The sequence below is a fragment of the Bubalus bubalis genome, chromosome 1 (assembly GCF_019923935.1).
Source record: "Bubalus bubalis isolate 160015118507 breed Murrah chromosome 1, NDDB_SH_1, whole genome shotgun sequence".
NCBI lineage: Eukaryota > Metazoa > Chordata > Mammalia > Artiodactyla > Bovidae > Bubalus > Bubalus bubalis.
In genome coordinates, this window is record NC_059157.1 from 160,262,384 (window position 1) to 160,280,205 (window position 17,822).

Consider the following 17,822-nt stretch of genomic DNA (forward strand, 5'->3'; position numbering starts at 1 on the left):
GCATTTCTTTTTTCCCCTTAAGAGTTCTCCCCTCCTGAACCTAAAATACATCAAACAGCACTCGAAGTGTCAGAGGAAAGGGGAAGAAGATTTTTCAAAAGCACTGGGCAGTGGGTGGCAACACATGATTCAGATTTTCCCCTTGGCCATGAGAGGCTAGTGGGGAGGAGAGTCAAGGTCCCAGTTGTTGTCAGTTAACACCTGATGATGAATTTCCATATCATTATGTTTGTCAAGACAGACACGCGTGAATGCATGAAACGCGCAAAAATAATAACACTTCAATCTCAGGTACACAAACATACTTAAGAAAGAGAAGTTTTATTAGGGCAATTTCACTTTATTTTTCCATACAGCAAAGTCAACTACTGCAGTAATAATAAAATAAGCATAAAACAAATTGCAGCCCAAGACAAAATACATAATTTTAAGCAACTACAAGCAGAAAGTAAGTTGTGATTACATAATAGTAAAACCAAGCACACCTGTCCTTTCAGCAGATGAAAGTGTAGGGTTGCTGATAAGTGCAACATTATAACCAGCTGGAGTGAAGGCTGGATACACTAATTCAGTAAACAAGTGCCCATTATCACATTTGCTTTTTTGAGTGCTTCTGAGTTGAAAATTAAAACCGTGAAAATTGAACTGTGTTTTATCTTTTTCACCTGCTGAAAGAACAGGCTCCTACAGCAATTAAAAAACAATCACATAACAACTATAGCTACGATGTGCTGTTTGGTTTGCCTGTTTATGGTTGAAATTTTGTGAAAGTCAATACTTGTTTTGAAGATTTTTTTCTTTCTTTTTTTTTTTTTTGTGAACAGTAAACCACTGAAATTGGCAGAAACTGATTTGAATAGTATATGTCCTTAGTATAGTTCTTTCTCTCTCTCTTTTTTTTTTTTTTGTTGTTTTGTTGAAGTTTTAAACATGCAGTAGTTTTTGAAAAATGTAAGGAATATCTGATCCATGATTTCACCTTAATGGTTGAAGGACCTGCTATTTTTGGTAATGATCTTCAGGCAGATTTGGCCCAATGGAGTTTTTGTCAGTCATGAGATCTTGGAAGGATGGCATATCTTTCCAGCTGAAAAAATCCTGGCAAACTACAAGCTGTCCACAAAAAAGCAAAGCAACATGTTTGAAGGGGTATGGAGTGCTAACTCTGTGCCACTTTTGCAAGCAATTTTGCTCAGTCTGTCATTTTATTAGCCTTAACAAAACTCCTTGTAATTATAGACGTTTTTATTCAAAATAAGATCTTACTATTATACAGGTTTCTCTCTTTTGACTATATACAGAAGTGCAAAAAGTCAACCTTCTCTCTAGACGTTCCAACATGCTAAATTGCAGCATAATCAACCCTCAAGAGTTTGCACACACGCTATAATTCTCATTACGTAAACTTTGAGTATTTGGATTATCAACAAAAAGTCCCTTGTTCTATTTATTGATTATGCAGCTTATTTATAACAAGGCCTGATATTCAGGGATTTCAAAAATATTAAACAATACTTTAACATTTGAAATGGATACAGTAGAAAATAAATTTTATTCTAATATCTAGGATCTAGATCTTCTTATAATAACTAATTACAAACAAAATAAATCATCAAAATATTACTCAATTGTCTGCCAGGATTGTTGCGATAGCAACAACTTAACTTCTTACTTAGCAATGATTATATATTTATAAGATATCCATATAAAAGATCTTTGTTCTTTAATGAAAACTAGACAAGAACTAACAATGACTGACATTCTTACACTTTTAATATTAAATCAGTAAAATATAAATCATTTAGTTAACAATACGAATATTCATATGACACTACATGTAATTCAAAACTGAGTATGTTATGAAGGAAAAAACTACTTTTTTTTTTGTATTTTGAAAAGTTCATCGGTAAAATCTACTAAAACAAGAGTCTATAAACTGAAATGGTATTCGATTGTTAATAGAAAATGAAATCTAATAAATGTAGGAAATGAAAAACTACACTTTAACAAGAAAAATAAGTAATATTCTATAATGTAACTAACTACAGTAACATGTGCAGTCACCATTACTCTCTTAACACGATTGAAATTACATTGGTATGGGTTCCAACCCGTAATGTAATAATCTAAGGCTTTAATAGATGTACAGTACAATCAGTAAAATCAACACATCAGTCTTATATTAGAAAGCATCTCTCTCAAGCATAAAAACTTGCAGTAAACTTGGAAGTATGGAAAGTTCTAGAACTGAACTTTCACTTCTCCCATTCCATACTAGAACTACCAGTGACCTGGCCCCTACTTCAGCAATTTTTAGAACTGCTGAACAGAGCAAAAATATCCTTTACTAGCTGCAACATCCAAACCACAAAAAAGGAATTCCTTTGGATGAATCCATTCTTAAAAACTGAATGCACATCTATTTTTTTTAATTTGTAAAAGGCTTTCTAAGGCTATAAGCAGTAAATCGGAACAAAACAAAACAAAACAAATCACATATAAAATTCACCCATGTACTTAACCCACCCAATGACTAGGTTAATTAAACATGTCCCATTTTCATATTTTGGTTTATCATGCATCTGATGACAGTGCTGCTTTCTTCTTTGTTTAGAGTCACTATTTTAAACGTGACTGTGATGAAGCATTTAAGCAAATGTGAAACCAGTTTGCAAAGCATTTAGAGTCTTCTGACTTTTGACAGAGCTATAAATAGAAGCAAAATAATTTCCTCAAACTTTTTTTTTGTTACCGTGTCTCAGAAATGGCATATCCCTTTTGAATAACATGTTATACAGTATAGTAGGCATAAATATTACACTACAATGCATTAAAATAATTTTTATATATATCTATTATATATAATCTCCAGTATGTGTGAGTTTATCTGTATTGAGAGAGTCTGTGTTGTGCTGTCTATTCTGTTACTGTAAAGTTAAATCGGCCATTTCTGAGACAGCTTTGGTTTCCAAAAAAAAAAAAAAAAGAATGGTGCCCTTTGACTGATTAGTACTAGCAAATAAGCAACAAAATGTGGCTCTGAAAACAATAACACTGAAGAAATAATACTCTAATTTGATGTACAGTCTATGGCACTTCATGAGAATCCTTAACAACATGGTACTTAAAGCCATGATGTGCTTTAAAAGATACACAGTTGTGGTTTTGCTTGGCACATTCATCTCTGTCAGATCCCTCCCTCACCACATCTTAAAATCTATTACATTAAAAATATTACTCAAACAAAAATGACTGTGCATGCACGCTCTCATCTATAATGGCAATTTTAAATACAAGGTGCACCTTTGTTATTTGTAAACCTTGAAAGAAATAAACTTATTTTTAAAAAATTATATCTTGGTCTACAGACGTACCAATACATAATAGAGTCATGGTTACACCATAGTCTGTCTTTTCAAGATGGCATGAATATATAGGAAACTAATTAGGTCTGCATATTTGAATGCATCACTCTGTGCTAGAAAAGAAAGACAATGTTGTTCTTTTAGACAGGAGTATCACCTCAGCACAAATATCAATTCAATGTACAAAGTGTATAGGCAACAGTGTGCAGTGGGTTTCCATGTTGTCTTTTCTTCTGGTTAACATGCAGTATGTGGATGTCTTGTGGCTGAGGGGTTTTTGTGTGTGGTTGCTTGACGGTATATACAATATGGCTAATGACCTCGTCCTTTCCTCTAACCAAGCACACTGTCCTTTCCTCTTTAGTACGATCTACAAGGGAAAAACAGAGAACCTTCTGTTAAAACAGACAATACCTAACAGCAGTTTCCCATATACATTCAACATGAAAACTGTATTTCTTGGTTTAAAGAGTGAACAGAGGAACGGCAGCACCTTCATGTAAAAACAAAAAACACATCGCAGGTACAAAGGACCAAAATGTGTTTATTGTCTCTTTGAGAATAAAATGACACTCACAGCTTCATAAAATTGTAGTCTCTGAACAAATATCAGCCAATACACAGCTCAAAGTATAAAATACATTTGCAGAATCAAGGGGCATGATACAGCAGAGCTCTTTTTAGCACTATCATTGTGGGACAGAATTTACAACTCACTTTACTTCTTTCTAAAGTTTAATAGGTTTCAGAAGTAATGATTTGGCCCACAAAATTAAAATCCATGAAACAGTCCTATTAAACACAATTTGTTCTATGTGGATGCTTGATTAGCACAGTATGTGTTTGCAAAATCAAACAAACAAACAAACAAAAAAAACCGAAGAGACTCTAAGTGACTGCTTTGGATAATTTGCAGTTTGGATTTTTTCTCCTAAAGGCAAGAAAAAGAAAAATCATTCCTTATTCTCTTGACAAATTCAGGTTGAACTGATATTACAATGTACTTGTGACTTAATAATTCCAGCTGTTACATGAAATTTGTTCCCATAGAATCTTTACATATTCAACTATGCTTTCATACAACTTGAGAATTAAAAAAATCACCATTCTGCTCCACTCAAAAACCATTCTAAATATTGCAGCTTCTCATGAAAATGTAGAAGTATTTGTTAAATAAACTGAACCGTAAAGAGCTTAAGTTTCAATACTGACAAATCTACTGTTTTGCTAACTGATGAACTCCACAGCCATTCTGTATTTTTTCTGAACCTGGATTATTGCTAAGAAACAGAACTTGTTTACATATATACATACCCAACTGACCATAAAAGCTTGAAATGTGTTTTTTTTTAACATGTCAAAAGAAGAACTCTATATACTACAAAGTGATGTACTATTATATTATACAGAATAATAAACCTTATTATTAGAACTGCACTGAGAGAGCTTATGAAATAGAAATCAGTTTCAGTAATTTAATTCATGATTGCAGCACATCTTTGGTGGTGCATCTCGGCTTGAGTTTATCATTCCTTTATTTCAAGTTGTGTCTGTTTTCTTCTGTATGAGTTCGTCCTCTGACAAGCTCTTCCTATGGATTATTATTACAAGGGCCTCTGAACTGGTTCCCTAACACCATCTCCTGATTCAACATCCTGTCCCTTCTTCTATAAGGCTCTGATACCTCCTTTCTCTCTGCATCAACCTTTACTGTTCAAATTCACTTAATTTCTGACTCGGTTAGGAAGATCTGCTCCTTCATCTTTGTTCCTAGAGGAATTTGTTCAAAGCTTTCTTATTTTAATAAAGAGTGCTAAAATTTCCATTATCATCTCACTGACTGTCAATCTTTATTTCATCGACCTGGTAACTGACACACAGTAGATAACACAAAAAATCATTTATAAATGTGTTAATGCACAGATAAATGAATGAAAAGAAGCAACAAAGAAAGAATGATCACTCATCTTATTTACCAGATTCAGTTTTAAGCATTGTAGCTCTTCTTAAATATAAAAAGAAATACCTAATATAATTCTTAGCAGGTAGATAACTTGAATGAATACGTAAGAATAAAACATGCTCTAAAAGGATGAAACAGGGTCATCTTTGCAAGTCAATGTGTCTGAAAAGAAACTACAAGACTTTCAAACTATTTGAGCAAATATCCAGGTAGATGTGTGCATGTGTGTGTAGATGTGTGCGTGTGTGTGTATGTGTGTGCATATATGCATGCATGCTGCTGCTGCTACTGCTAAGTCACTTCAGTCGTGTCTGACTCTGTGCAACCCCATGAACAGCAGCCCACCAGGCTCCCCTGTCCCTGGGATTCTCCAGGCAAGAACACTGGAGTGGCTTGCCATTTCCTTCTCCAATGCATAAAAGTGAAAAGTGAAAGTGAAGTCACTCAGTCGTGTCTGACTCTTCGCGACCCCATGGACTGCAGCCTACCAAGCTCCCCTGCCCATGGGATTATCCAGGCAAGAGTACTGGAATGGGGTACCATTGCCTTCTCCGATATGAATGCATGAATATATTTAAATCAGCCTCTTTATATCCTAATGACCCTGATGTGGTGAAGCATGGGGTAAACTAGATACATGTTCTCATTTAGGATTTAGCAAGACAATTTTTGAATAAAATAAATGCTGACCTATACCAGGGATCAGCAAACTATTGCCTGTAAGCTAAATCCTGCCTACTGCCTATTTTTGTGTGTGTCCAACTTTTTGTGACCTTATGATCCATAGCCCACCACGTTCCTTGGTCCACGGGATTTTCCAGGCAAGAATACTGGAGTGCGTTGCCATGCCCTCCTCCAGGGGATCTTCCCAGCCCAGAGATCTAACCTGTGTCTTTTATGTCTCCTGCATTGGCAGGTGGGTTCTTTGCCACTAGCACCACCAATAAAGTTTAACTGGAACACAGCACACCCTTTCATTTACACACTGTCTCTGGCTGCTTTCATGCTATGTCGGCAGAGTAGCCCTATGGCCCACACAACCAAAAGAAAAAGCTTGCCAGTCCCTGATCTACACCTTCTATTTAGTTTTAAGCTGTATTTTTCCTTCACGATTGTGCTTATTTCTAGTACAAAATTTTAAAAAATGTATATATCCTCAGTATTATGCATATTTAAATGACATTAGCATATGTCTTATAAATTCATACATTAAAATTCCTCATAACCCATCTAAGATAAAATCGTGAGTTCTATATAAATACATTTTTTTGAAATTCTGCAAAAATTTTTAAGTGCATTACACAATTGTTATCTTAAAGAAAAAAAAAAACACCACGAATATACACTCAATATTACATAATGAACTTACTGTTTAGTGATGAAAATTCTACATCTGGGTAACATACTTGTGGCTAGTCAGATGTTCGGCAGATATTATGGGTATCTAGCAAATAAAAAATTATTTAATGAATGATCCATGCAAGCAAGCCAACAACCAAGAGATGAAAACATCTTAATATTAAATTTTTTAAGAAAGTGAAATTCAGCTGTGAGGTGACAGTCCTTATCTGATCAACATAACAGTAAGTTAATGTAAACTTAATGCCAAAGTAGCAACTCATTGTTTAAAATCTTTGTGTTAAATACTATTCTATAAATGTTATCAGTTTTTAGGAAGTAAGAGAAGTAAAACTATCAAAAATTCATGCAGAGCAGTAATTGAAAAGAAGCCCTTTTTGTTGGCCTACACACACGCGCCTGTGGTTTCAGTTATTCCGTATTCTAGAAAGCAAAGTAGGCAAGGTCTTGCCTATTTTGTGCAACCAATTTCTACATTTTCATTCAACTTATGGTATCTAACATTTTTTTCCAAGTTAAAAATACCAGGTAATAATTATAAAGGAGTATTTCAAAAGAACCGGATAAAAGCATGTAAGTCTACTTCAGAACATATTCCTGAATCCTGATTGCACCTTTTATTGCATTTTAAATGGGCAAGAAAATTACAAAACTTGACAGAAAACACAATAAGGAACCAATATAGAGGTGACTTGTTTCAATCATCCCAACAGCCATTTTCCAATTTGTAGCCCAATTCTTCTCTACCCAGAATGATGACTGCTATACTGGGGGAGGCAACACAGCACAGGTTCAACCCCTAGTGACCCATTTCTGGGTGTGTAAACGTGAGCAAAGCACTTCATTACTCTATACTTAGGTTTCTTCATCTCTAAACTGGCACTAATCTCATTTCAGCAAGGTTGAGGGGAGAAGAGTGAAATCGCATACATGAAGGCATTCTGTTGCTGTTTCCATCTAGATGTCCTAGACTAACTACCTCAACGTATTACAATCCACAGTCTGGAGTGTAAATTAGTATGTCTCTGTTTTATTTCCATTTCTCAGCTGACATCTTTACACAATTTACAGCACTGGCAAATGGCACGAAAATGTGCTCCAAGCATAATGAAGCTTCTCATACCATTTTTCCTGCTGCTGCAGGACAGGATGTGGCACCCAACAGTGTAGAAGCATCAAGGATGGGGCTGTCGAAACATACCAAGGACCTTCAACACCAATCGATGCAGATGAAGGGCCAGCTATAAACTTCTGCATGCATGCAGGCTGCATTTTGTGGCATCAGCTATGTCCAGCATCGCTAATGTACTGTAGGCATATACATATGTATGTATATGTAGATATAATATATGTGTGTATATATATATCCATTCCCTTTTCTTTCTTCTGGTTGTCAAACAGTATGAAGACCCAAGATTATGCATGAAATGGTCACAGCACAATGCAAAAAGTAAAGTGTCCCCTACAACCAAGGTGGCCAAGGGCATGTTGAAATTTGCTTTGCTGTAGTTCTGCTTACACCAGCAATTCTATAGTCATACATGGTACACACAAGAGTGCAGCATCACTGATCTGCACCATAAATGGACTGCATTGAATCCATTAAGAAATTTCTGCCATAGATTACTAACATGCCACATATGCACAATCTAGCATTCTTGTAAATGAGTCTGATGTGTTAGCGAAAATCCAAGGCTATTTTGACAAACTTCAGAAAAACGAATGATTCTTCGCCAAGAAATGTTTAAAGCTTGTCTGAAACTTTAAAATACATCCATTTTGGCATGCTGCTTTTGAAAGTTTTTAGTGACTATATTTATAGTTTATAGTTCTTCCTCAATGGTACATGGCGTACTGCAGAAACAAGGCTGCTCCTCCTTATAGTGAGAACTGCAAATTCAAATGGCATTTAAAGGGGCAACCCGTCGATACCCATCTGATACTGCTTGTTTTGCTTTGTTTTTGAGATTCATTTGGTTGCATTTAACTTGGTCTGTGAATTATCTGAAATTTGATTGGACTCTAGATATTTCATATGCTGATAACCCTATTGAACTTGCTTTCGTAACAAACCTATCTATACTTTCAAGCCAAAAACTACTTTACATAAATTTGATTTTGATTCAACCAGTATTTTCTAGACTATAATTTTAAATAGGAGCTAAAAATGCTGGCTGAATCCATGCAGATTTTAAATTTCAAATATTTTAACAATTATTTTCTTTTGAATAATTACATTATGAAATTTAAATTTCTGAAACATATTCCTTTTACTTAAAAAACAACCCTGTGTATTTGTCACTCCATGTAGACTTGTATGGAGCACAGAATGACTCTAATTGCTATACGTGGTGCCTTCTTCTTTCCTTCATAACCCTCTAACATTTATGCTGAGTAGTTACAGAAATAAGAGCACTTACAAATTTTATTTTTTCACTTAAATCATTGAGAATCAAAACTTGAACACTTACTTATTTTAACTTATTTTGAGTATGCAATCTGCTTATCAAATAAAACTAATGAATTTATGACAAACTCTATTTACAAGAGTGGTTGTTTGTGGCATATATAGCACATTTAAATATTTTGCTTTTTATTAAGAATTTAGGCAAGAAACTATATATATATATATATATATATATATCTCCAATGCTTATAACAAAACCCTTAAAATCACCTATATTTTTAAAATTACTTTTTATTATATAAGTTTCAGGTGTACAGTACTGTAGTTCAACATCTGTATACACTACCTGATATAATTTCGATTGGTCAAAATACCTGCATGATTTTGATTTGAGACCAACTGAGAATTGCTTGTGTAATTATCATTTTAGTAGCTTTAGAAATGGAGCTGCGACAACTTTGGAGCACTTATAAATGGCATAAAAGCATTCTGCTGCTCATCATAGAAAGAATGTGTAGGCCAACAAGAGGTATCTTTGAAACCCCATGCTATTAAAGCACCCTCTACAGCCCTCACGGACACACGATTCCCCACTGACCTCAATGGGAAATCCACGTGCGTAAGGGCTGTTGGATTGAGCCCTATTAGAGTTGGTTTTTAAGAAACAAAGCTGTAAATTAGCAAACCTGGTTGGCTGTGGCTGTTGCAGCGAAGGGAACACTTGTGGCAGATGTTGTTGCTGCGGACACAGTGGCTGGCGTAGCACCGTGCACCATGGGAACTTTCGGAGGGAAAATCATATAAGCAAACATACAGAAGAGTGTAGCAATATGGAAACCATGGCAACATGGAGGAGATAATTGGGCATGGTATTTATCACAGCAGTAAGCCATGTGACGGGACATCATCACCAGCGAGTGACATGCAATCACAGCGCAAAGCAGGACAACATTCCAAGGAGAGAGGGGGAAGGGGGATGAAAGAGAAAAAAAAGGGGAAAAAAAGCTTGTTACCATCAAATCAAGAAAATTGACACAAACAGGCTTAATTTGCTAAGTCAACACCAAGAATTTTATATAGTGTTCATAGTTAGACATTCAAAATCTAAGTCAAAATACAGATATTTACTTCATATATACAATTATCTGTTTTTGAATAAAAGTATGTTTTCTTATTTACTATTATAAAAATACACAATATATTACTTTTATGAGATAGTTTGCTTTTTTTTTACACACCAGAACTCATAGTCCAATCAAAATCCACCAAAGGTGACTAAAGGAAACTTGTGTGTAAAGAAAACATTTATGTGCGTCCATGTCAATTAAATAGAAAATGGCATTTAATTGACAGGTGTTAGTAAAAAGGAAATGGACTTGCCCAATAGATAAAAGTTAAACTCAGCAGTGGATTTTGAGGGGCTGTGAGGTGCACCATAGGTTTAAGATAATCAAGAAACAAAGCTGGCACCTACCAACACTTGTAGCGGGTGTCATGCACAATATTGAGCCTGCCCATCATGCATTGCAACAGGAAGGTGGATTTGAAAAGGGAAAAGAATTAAAACATCCCATCACACGTGTAATTAGGAAATTCATTTGAACAAAGAAGAAAAATTGTTATTATGGGAACAGTGGCATGTAACTGTCAGCACAATCAAATCATACAATAGCATAGTGATCAATTAGAACTAGTCTCAAGTGAAGAATAAAAGCCAGTTTAACTGTGTGCTGGTACACTTTGTTTCTCCTAATTGCTGCCTATAAATAAAAGTTAGTTTTTTTAAAAAATGGAAACCTGCTTAATTCTTTTAAAAATAATATTGCAATTTGTTTTGTTTTAATCTGGTTACTGGCCATCTGGTGGCTTTGCTATTTCTGACTTTTTAACATATGAATTGAGCACATGTTAAATAATTAAGAGAAATTTACTAAGAGGCTAAATACTTCAACGCACAGAACTGACTTAACAATGTAATGAAACCAAAGCACTCATTTCATTCCCTTAGTTTTATTTATTTCCCTGTTCAATGCAGCAGCAACCACACAGAAAGGGAAGGGGTTGTGATCAACCATACAGGAATTTTATCTGGAGGGATACCAAGCAATATAAATAAGGCATAAGGAGAAACTGAACTTTTGCACTGCCTTAGTTTGGAATTTAAATGTACAGAAAACATTTAGATGGGACACACTTTCTTAAAGTCTCGAACTGATTTATTACTTAGAAGGTATCTGAGAAAGCAGACTGGTTTTCCTTGCTGTTTTAAACCTTCAGGACTTCTCAGAACGGCAAGTGTTCTATGAAATTTCACATTCAAAAATGGTTAATTAGATTAGAATAAAAACCCTTAATGGGGGGATAATGAAGATATATACACTGCATAGGGGTGTTGGCACTGATGTTCACAATGGCTCTCCCACAACGTTAAAATCAGTATTACATAGATAGTACCTGTTCTCTTTGCCATATAAACATTGGAAAATCTACCTAATCTTACCAAACACAGGGCACTTTCCCATATATTGAATTACTGTTCTTTCTATGAGACTATTTTAGACTCCTAGGTTTTAAAATATCACATGATTTTATATTTCTATCTAAATCTTGGCACATCCTATTTACATACTAGCAGCATCTGGGATGAACATTTGTTAGAAAAAATCTGCCAATTGCGTCTTGTCAGAGATGGCCCTACAAAACAAAGCTGCCATTGAGAAGCATAGATTACTTCACTGGCATCCTTGTAATAGCTGCAATTAGACTGTTATCACAATTAAGACTGTGGGCGCAATGATCAATGATTAAACTCGGGAAGAGAGCTAGGGAGGCATTCTCTCAGGTGGAGTACTATTACACTGATAGGCATTATTTATGAAGACACTTGAAGATCTCTGTCATTTGCTACCACTACTGAGCCAAAGCCTTGTGGAAGACAACAAAAACAAATCAGTGATAACTGAGACAGTAATTTGAGACAGCAGAGCAAGCAAACTTTAATATCCTAGATTCTATGAAATCATTATCCTCCAACAGTTGGGCCAGAAGACTGGGAAAGAATGAATGAAAGATGAATGAAAAAGAATAATGTGGAATTTGAGAAATATTTGTTTTAAATACTGTCCAGGGTAAGTTTTAAATTTATTATTTATTATTATGCTGCAATTTGTCTATTATGTTTCATCCCATGCATAAAGAAGGCTGCACATGCTGAAAATGAGTTAACCTTATCCTACCTCTCTAAAACCCTAAAGCTTTTAGGATTTGAATTTCAGTTTGAGCTATCTTCCTCATTACCATTAAAACCAATGCACACAGTTTTGAGAGGGATTTGCAGCAAATAAACATAAGGCAGCAATGAAAATACTAGCCAGGGTGCAGTAACTCACAAATATGAAGACATAATGCTGTAGGACCCACTTACCGAAATCAAAAATCACTTTTGAAATGACCATAATAGCCATCTTTACATCAGATTGGTTGATTTATGAATAATGATTGCATAAATAGCCAATTAAAATTTTTTATTCAATTTTCAGCATAAGGTAAAATTTAAGTGAATGTCAATTTCAAATTTCCCCTACGAAGGTAGAGCAGAATGGTGTGCTTCTGAGGAATGCAAGATGTTAATTACATGATTTTTAAATTGAAATGTTAAGTTAATCTGTATGAAGATTCAGAAAATACAACTAGGAAAGTAGTTTACCAATGAGATGTACGTGTAGTTCAAATCAGTTCAAGGAAAAGGGAAAAAAGTAGAGAGGAAAAGAACTATAGAGATTTTGTTGGAGGTTTGAATTTACATGTGGTAATTCAAGCCTATTTAGGTGTATTTATGATAGGAGTAAAAAGCTGATTTAAAGCCTTCTAAAAATACTCTATATCATTTAGAACTAAAAGTTCACAATAAATTGAATTATTCTTAAAATTGATGTCTAAAGAAGCAACAGCTTCATATAATTTATTTTTATAATCTATTGAATTATATTTTGTGTCTCTACTGAGTTCAGGAAATAACAAAAAAACAGTGCTTACTACATTCCTGGCTTTATTCCAAACTCTTAGACCTGTCTGTAAAAGCGTTTTAAGAAAATGTTTTATCAAATTATGCTTAAAACTAACTTACACATAACTTTATGAAATAATCACCAGTATTATCTCCTTTTTATATATGAAAAAATTAAAGTATAACTTATGGTAGACTGTATTTAAACTTCCAAGCCAGATTTATAATCATTATGCTAAGGTTCAAATAAACCATCTTTATTAACTTCATTAATCATACTAAAAATGATAACTGAAAGTTTTGTTTTCTTTTCTTTCTGTAAAAGCAACCCCATCCCCTGCATCTCTCCTCTTATTCCAAACCCTCAGGAAAGTTTTCTGGACTTCTGTTTCCTTCTTTCTAGGATTGTTCGCTCAAGGTGAAGCTGAAGCTGTTGAAAGCAAACTTATTTTTAGGTTTTTAAAAATCATAAGCCTACAATGACTGAGGGCAATATGCTAGGAAGAGAAGTATGCTTTTGCAGATGGCAAGTGGGCAAAAATGGTGAAGGAAAGCAGAGAGAAAAAAATTCTTCCAGACTCTGAAGAGAAGGCGAGAAGCGTGCAGGGCCCCTCGGTAATTGGGCTGGTGGTGTGTTCTTTCACAGAAGCGCTGCCAGAAGCAGGCTTTCCAGGGAATGGGCTGCATGGGAGGCTAAGGAGCTTAGGCAAGGATGCTAAGGCATCCTTGGCAAGGATGGGCACAGAAGCCCTGGAGCACCTGCCTTCAAGGGATCTTCTAAGCATGGACAATGATTACATCAGCAATGGCCAGTGTTGACTGAAGAATGGAGACTGGGTAACCTGTCTGAGACTACTGGATGGCACAGGATCACCATTCGAGTAGAGGTGGGAAAGAAGAGGAGATGTGAGGATGGGAATCCTGGAATTTCAGTGGTGCCTGATACATCTATCCAATACTGAAACTGAAGTTTGGAATTGGACTTAATATAAATTCAGGAAAACAAAACTGATGTAAATAAAAGTGTTATTTCGTGAAGTTTATACCTACAACATAAGTAGACATTAGATTACATATACTCTGTATGAACAGTAAATTTAGTCTTAATGGGTGAAGGTAAAAAAAAAAAAAGGACTATACATCTAAAAAAATAAAAATTTCTTCAGTGTGAACATGGTCCAAATTACTAATATTTATCTTTAAATGAGATGGAAGGTATAAAATTAAAAGGCTAGAAAACTTTCTTGGGAGGGGTGGGAGTGTGATGGGAGATGCAGTGGGATGTAGTTGACTGAATGAATAGAAAGATGGATGAACAAGTGAGTTAGAAGGATGTGCGGTGCTAAGTCATTTTAGCTGTGTCAGACTCATTGTAACCCCATGGACTGTAGCCCACCAGGCTCCTCTGTCCATGAGATTCTCCAGGCAAGAATACTGGAATGAGTCGCTATGGCCTCCTCCAGGGGAATCTTCCTGACCCAGGGATCAAACCCGCATCTCTCTTGTCTCCTGCGTTGGCAAGCAGGTTCTTTACCATTGGCAACACCTGGGAAGCCCAGGAAGAAGGATAGGTGGATGGAAAACAGGGAAGGAAAGAAGAAAAAGAGGAAGAGAAGGAGGTAGGAACAGAAAGAATAGACAGATGGTTAGAAGGATGGATGGATAAATGGACAGATGAATGCATACATGGATAGATGCATGGATGGACTGATGGATAGATGGGTAAAGACCACATAAGTCGAAGTTTGTTCTTAAAAGTTATGGTATATACTAATTTTTCTTTACTAGTTAGGTGGCTTGTCATGGAATCCTGATCTTTTGCTAGCAACCTGTTCTGTATACAGTTACCTGCTCCTAAGATTTAGTCAACCATGCTTCACTGTAATGTCAATGAAATAGACCTATATATCCCTGATGTTATTATTGAAGCAACAGAACAAGAGAATTCTAAAACTCTAAACTGCAAAAAATAAATGGCTTTCTTTCTCTAATCAGTTCCAATAAAGTCTTCAAATATAACTTCCAAATTATAATATTGTGGTTAGATAGGATGCTCTGATCACAGAATTCATCTATAGGTCTTCAGAATAACCTAGACTTTGGAAAATGAATTTCCTTTTCCTCCATATCACATGAGATGACACATGAATTTATGGTAGGATAGATTTTCTGTAGTTCTCAAAAATTAATTGACAATATTTAAAAATGGACAGATTTCACACATAACTGTTCAAAAGTCCAGAGTATCTGGGAAATAAATCATAAGATCTAGCAATACTGGACACCAGAGCCATCACCTTGAGTTGTATACAACCAACCCTGAGAGGCACAGACACAACCACCCATAGTCACAAAGACTATGACATATATGGAGCCACAAAGGGTGTCCAGCGCACAACAGGTACAACCTACAGGGCAGATAATCTTCTAAGGCAACAAAGGCTAAGTCTGAACACTGATTGTCCCCTTCAGACTAGGCCTAAGCTCTCCTGCACCTCCCAGACCCCATAGCTTCAAATTTACTTCTTGCTTCACTTGTTCATATTTCCTGCCTGGCTTTTAAGGTATTTGGGTTTTTATATATTTTCTACATTAGATTTCTTTCCTTCCCAGCTGTATGATAAAGTGGTTTGGCAGGAGTATAGATGGGCTATCCATTATAACTTTTTAATGTCACTGTGGCACATAAGTACATATGAGATTAAAAATACTCTGAAGGAATGAAGGAGGTACTACCTACTTCTATGTGATGACTAAAGGTTAACCTGCAAGCTCTTTAAAACTGGGTTACAAATAAACCTTATTTGATATTACTATTGCAATAATTACATATTGACTACAAATATAAAAAATATTTCTGATGCAAATTTATCATAAAAAATGCAAACAAATCTTAAAAATTTCAGCATATTTCTTTTTTTTTTTAATTTTAATTGGAGGCTAATTACCCTACAATATTGTATTGGTTTTGCCATACATCAACATGAATCCACCACGGGTGTACACATGTTCCAATATATTGTGGCACATTTTATTTAAATTAACAATGCTTAGTTTCTAGACAGAGAGGTAAGTATGACTCTGATTTATAAAGGTATTTATTGGTTTTCCCTGAGTTGAATTTTACCTAGCATCTTTTGCTCTATCCTATCCACAGACTAAAGTCCATTCCATAGAGAGACTATGGTCATAAATCAGAGTCATACATGTCATACAATTAATGATTATACTTATTTAGAAAAGTCTTCAGTCATGTGAATGTTGTTGGAGAAAATGATGCAAAATCCACTTGATAAAAGAGATTATTTTAGGTTTCTTTAAGTAATACATGGAAGAAGTTAAATTTGTTTTCACTTTTAGATTTTTAAATAAAGAAACTCATTTCTAGTAGTAATGTTTCATTCAGTGAAATAAACTGACAAAAATAGTTGTTAATTTCTTCAAAAAGATCACAGTAGTTACCTACAATTCCTTGAAACTTTGTCTAGTGATCTGACTATAGAAAAATTGATAGATTATTTGCTGGAGATAGCATAAATCCAGGGGGATGGAAATTTATACTAAAGCAAAAAAAATTATTTCTGGAAATCTCTGAAAACATACATATGTTGGGAAAAAAATTTTTAATTTTATAAAACTTAAAAGAAATGTGACTTTTCCTTCAGAGTACAACAAATACCCAAAGATCAAATGACTTAATTTCTATTCTAAAATGGACAAACTTCAACTTGATAGATACTATTTCATGAGTTCAAATATAACTTTATCTGTGGTGCTAGGGCAGGCTATTTCAATTAGTGGAATATTCTATTCTAGTCCATTGAATATTACTACATATTCTACACATGGATGGCTAGTTTTCAAAGAGGCACTGTATAAAAAGCTGTACTTGGCAGTAAAAACTAATGAGAATATAATTTATTCTCACTATTAAAAAACAAATTATCACATTTCCTCATGGTATTTTGAACCTAATGTACTATAAATACTGTTAGCATAGTATAACATACTAATGGGTCTGGATCTTTGACATACACATCTAATCATAAATTTATCAATTTAATTAATAAAATTATTTTATTAACTGAATCTCTTAACACAAGGCAATTTTTAAGAAAGATTAAGAGATGAAGAGGAAAATAAGATTAGAGTCTCTGGTTACTTGAATTCTAGATTATAAGGAATGTAATATGTATTGTCTGAAGCAAATGAAGAGTAAGTGAAAATAATAAATTTCCAGGTAATTAAGTGACTGATTATGTTTTTAAATTGTAAATCTTTGTGTATAGTTCTAGAGTATGTTTATGTTACTCAGTTGAAATCAACTGAAACCATAAATGTGTAACTCACTTATACATGTAAACTTCACCAGGTACTTAGGGCTACTTCAATATTAGCTCAGGAGCAGCAGTTTTAAGTGATGTATAGTGATTGGTACCAATAAGATTGGAACAGAGTCAGTTTTTTATTCTCCACCTTGAAAACAAAAAGGCTGAAAAATAAAAACCAAAACTGAAGTGTCATTTCATATAATTCAAATGAACTCTGGAATCATGAAGGCAAAGGGGTCTTACAGCAGGAAAGGGTCATAAAATAGCTTGACAGACACATAACGGTGTTGAGGAAAGAGGAAAAAAAAAAAGAGAACTCTATTTCATTTCAAATTACACAAATACAAATAAATATACAAAATATCACTGACTTCTCATCCATTTTTCATCA

General features: G+C 34.7%; 1 protein-coding gene across 36 annotated transcripts in view; it reads right to left on the reverse strand.

Moving 5' to 3' along the window:
* Positions 1-302: 302 nt before the first annotated feature.
* The window catches only part of MBNL1 (muscleblind like splicing regulator 1), a 219,457-nt gene continuing 201,937 nt past the window's right edge, over positions 303-17,822 (reverse strand). For 18 of the 36 annotated variants that reach the window (XM_025289525.3, XM_025289653.2, XM_025289586.3 and 15 more), the window contains 4 exons: positions 10,569-10,604; positions 9,781-9,875; positions 6,698-6,772; positions 303-3,735 (listed from right to left, as the gene is read on the reverse strand). In XM_025289525.3, the coding sequence (XP_025145310.1) occupies positions 6,716-6,772; positions 9,781-9,875; positions 10,569-10,604 (188 nt within the window). In that variant the 3' untranslated portion in view covers positions 303-3,735; positions 6,698-6,715. Of the gene's footprint in view, positions 3,736-3,889; positions 4,297-6,697; positions 6,773-7,810; positions 7,875-9,780; positions 9,876-10,568; positions 10,605-14,664; positions 17,698-17,822 lie in introns of those variants that run through there. The other 18 variants (XM_006075634.4, XM_006075630.4, XM_006075633.4 and 15 more) reach the window with 10 other exon arrangements.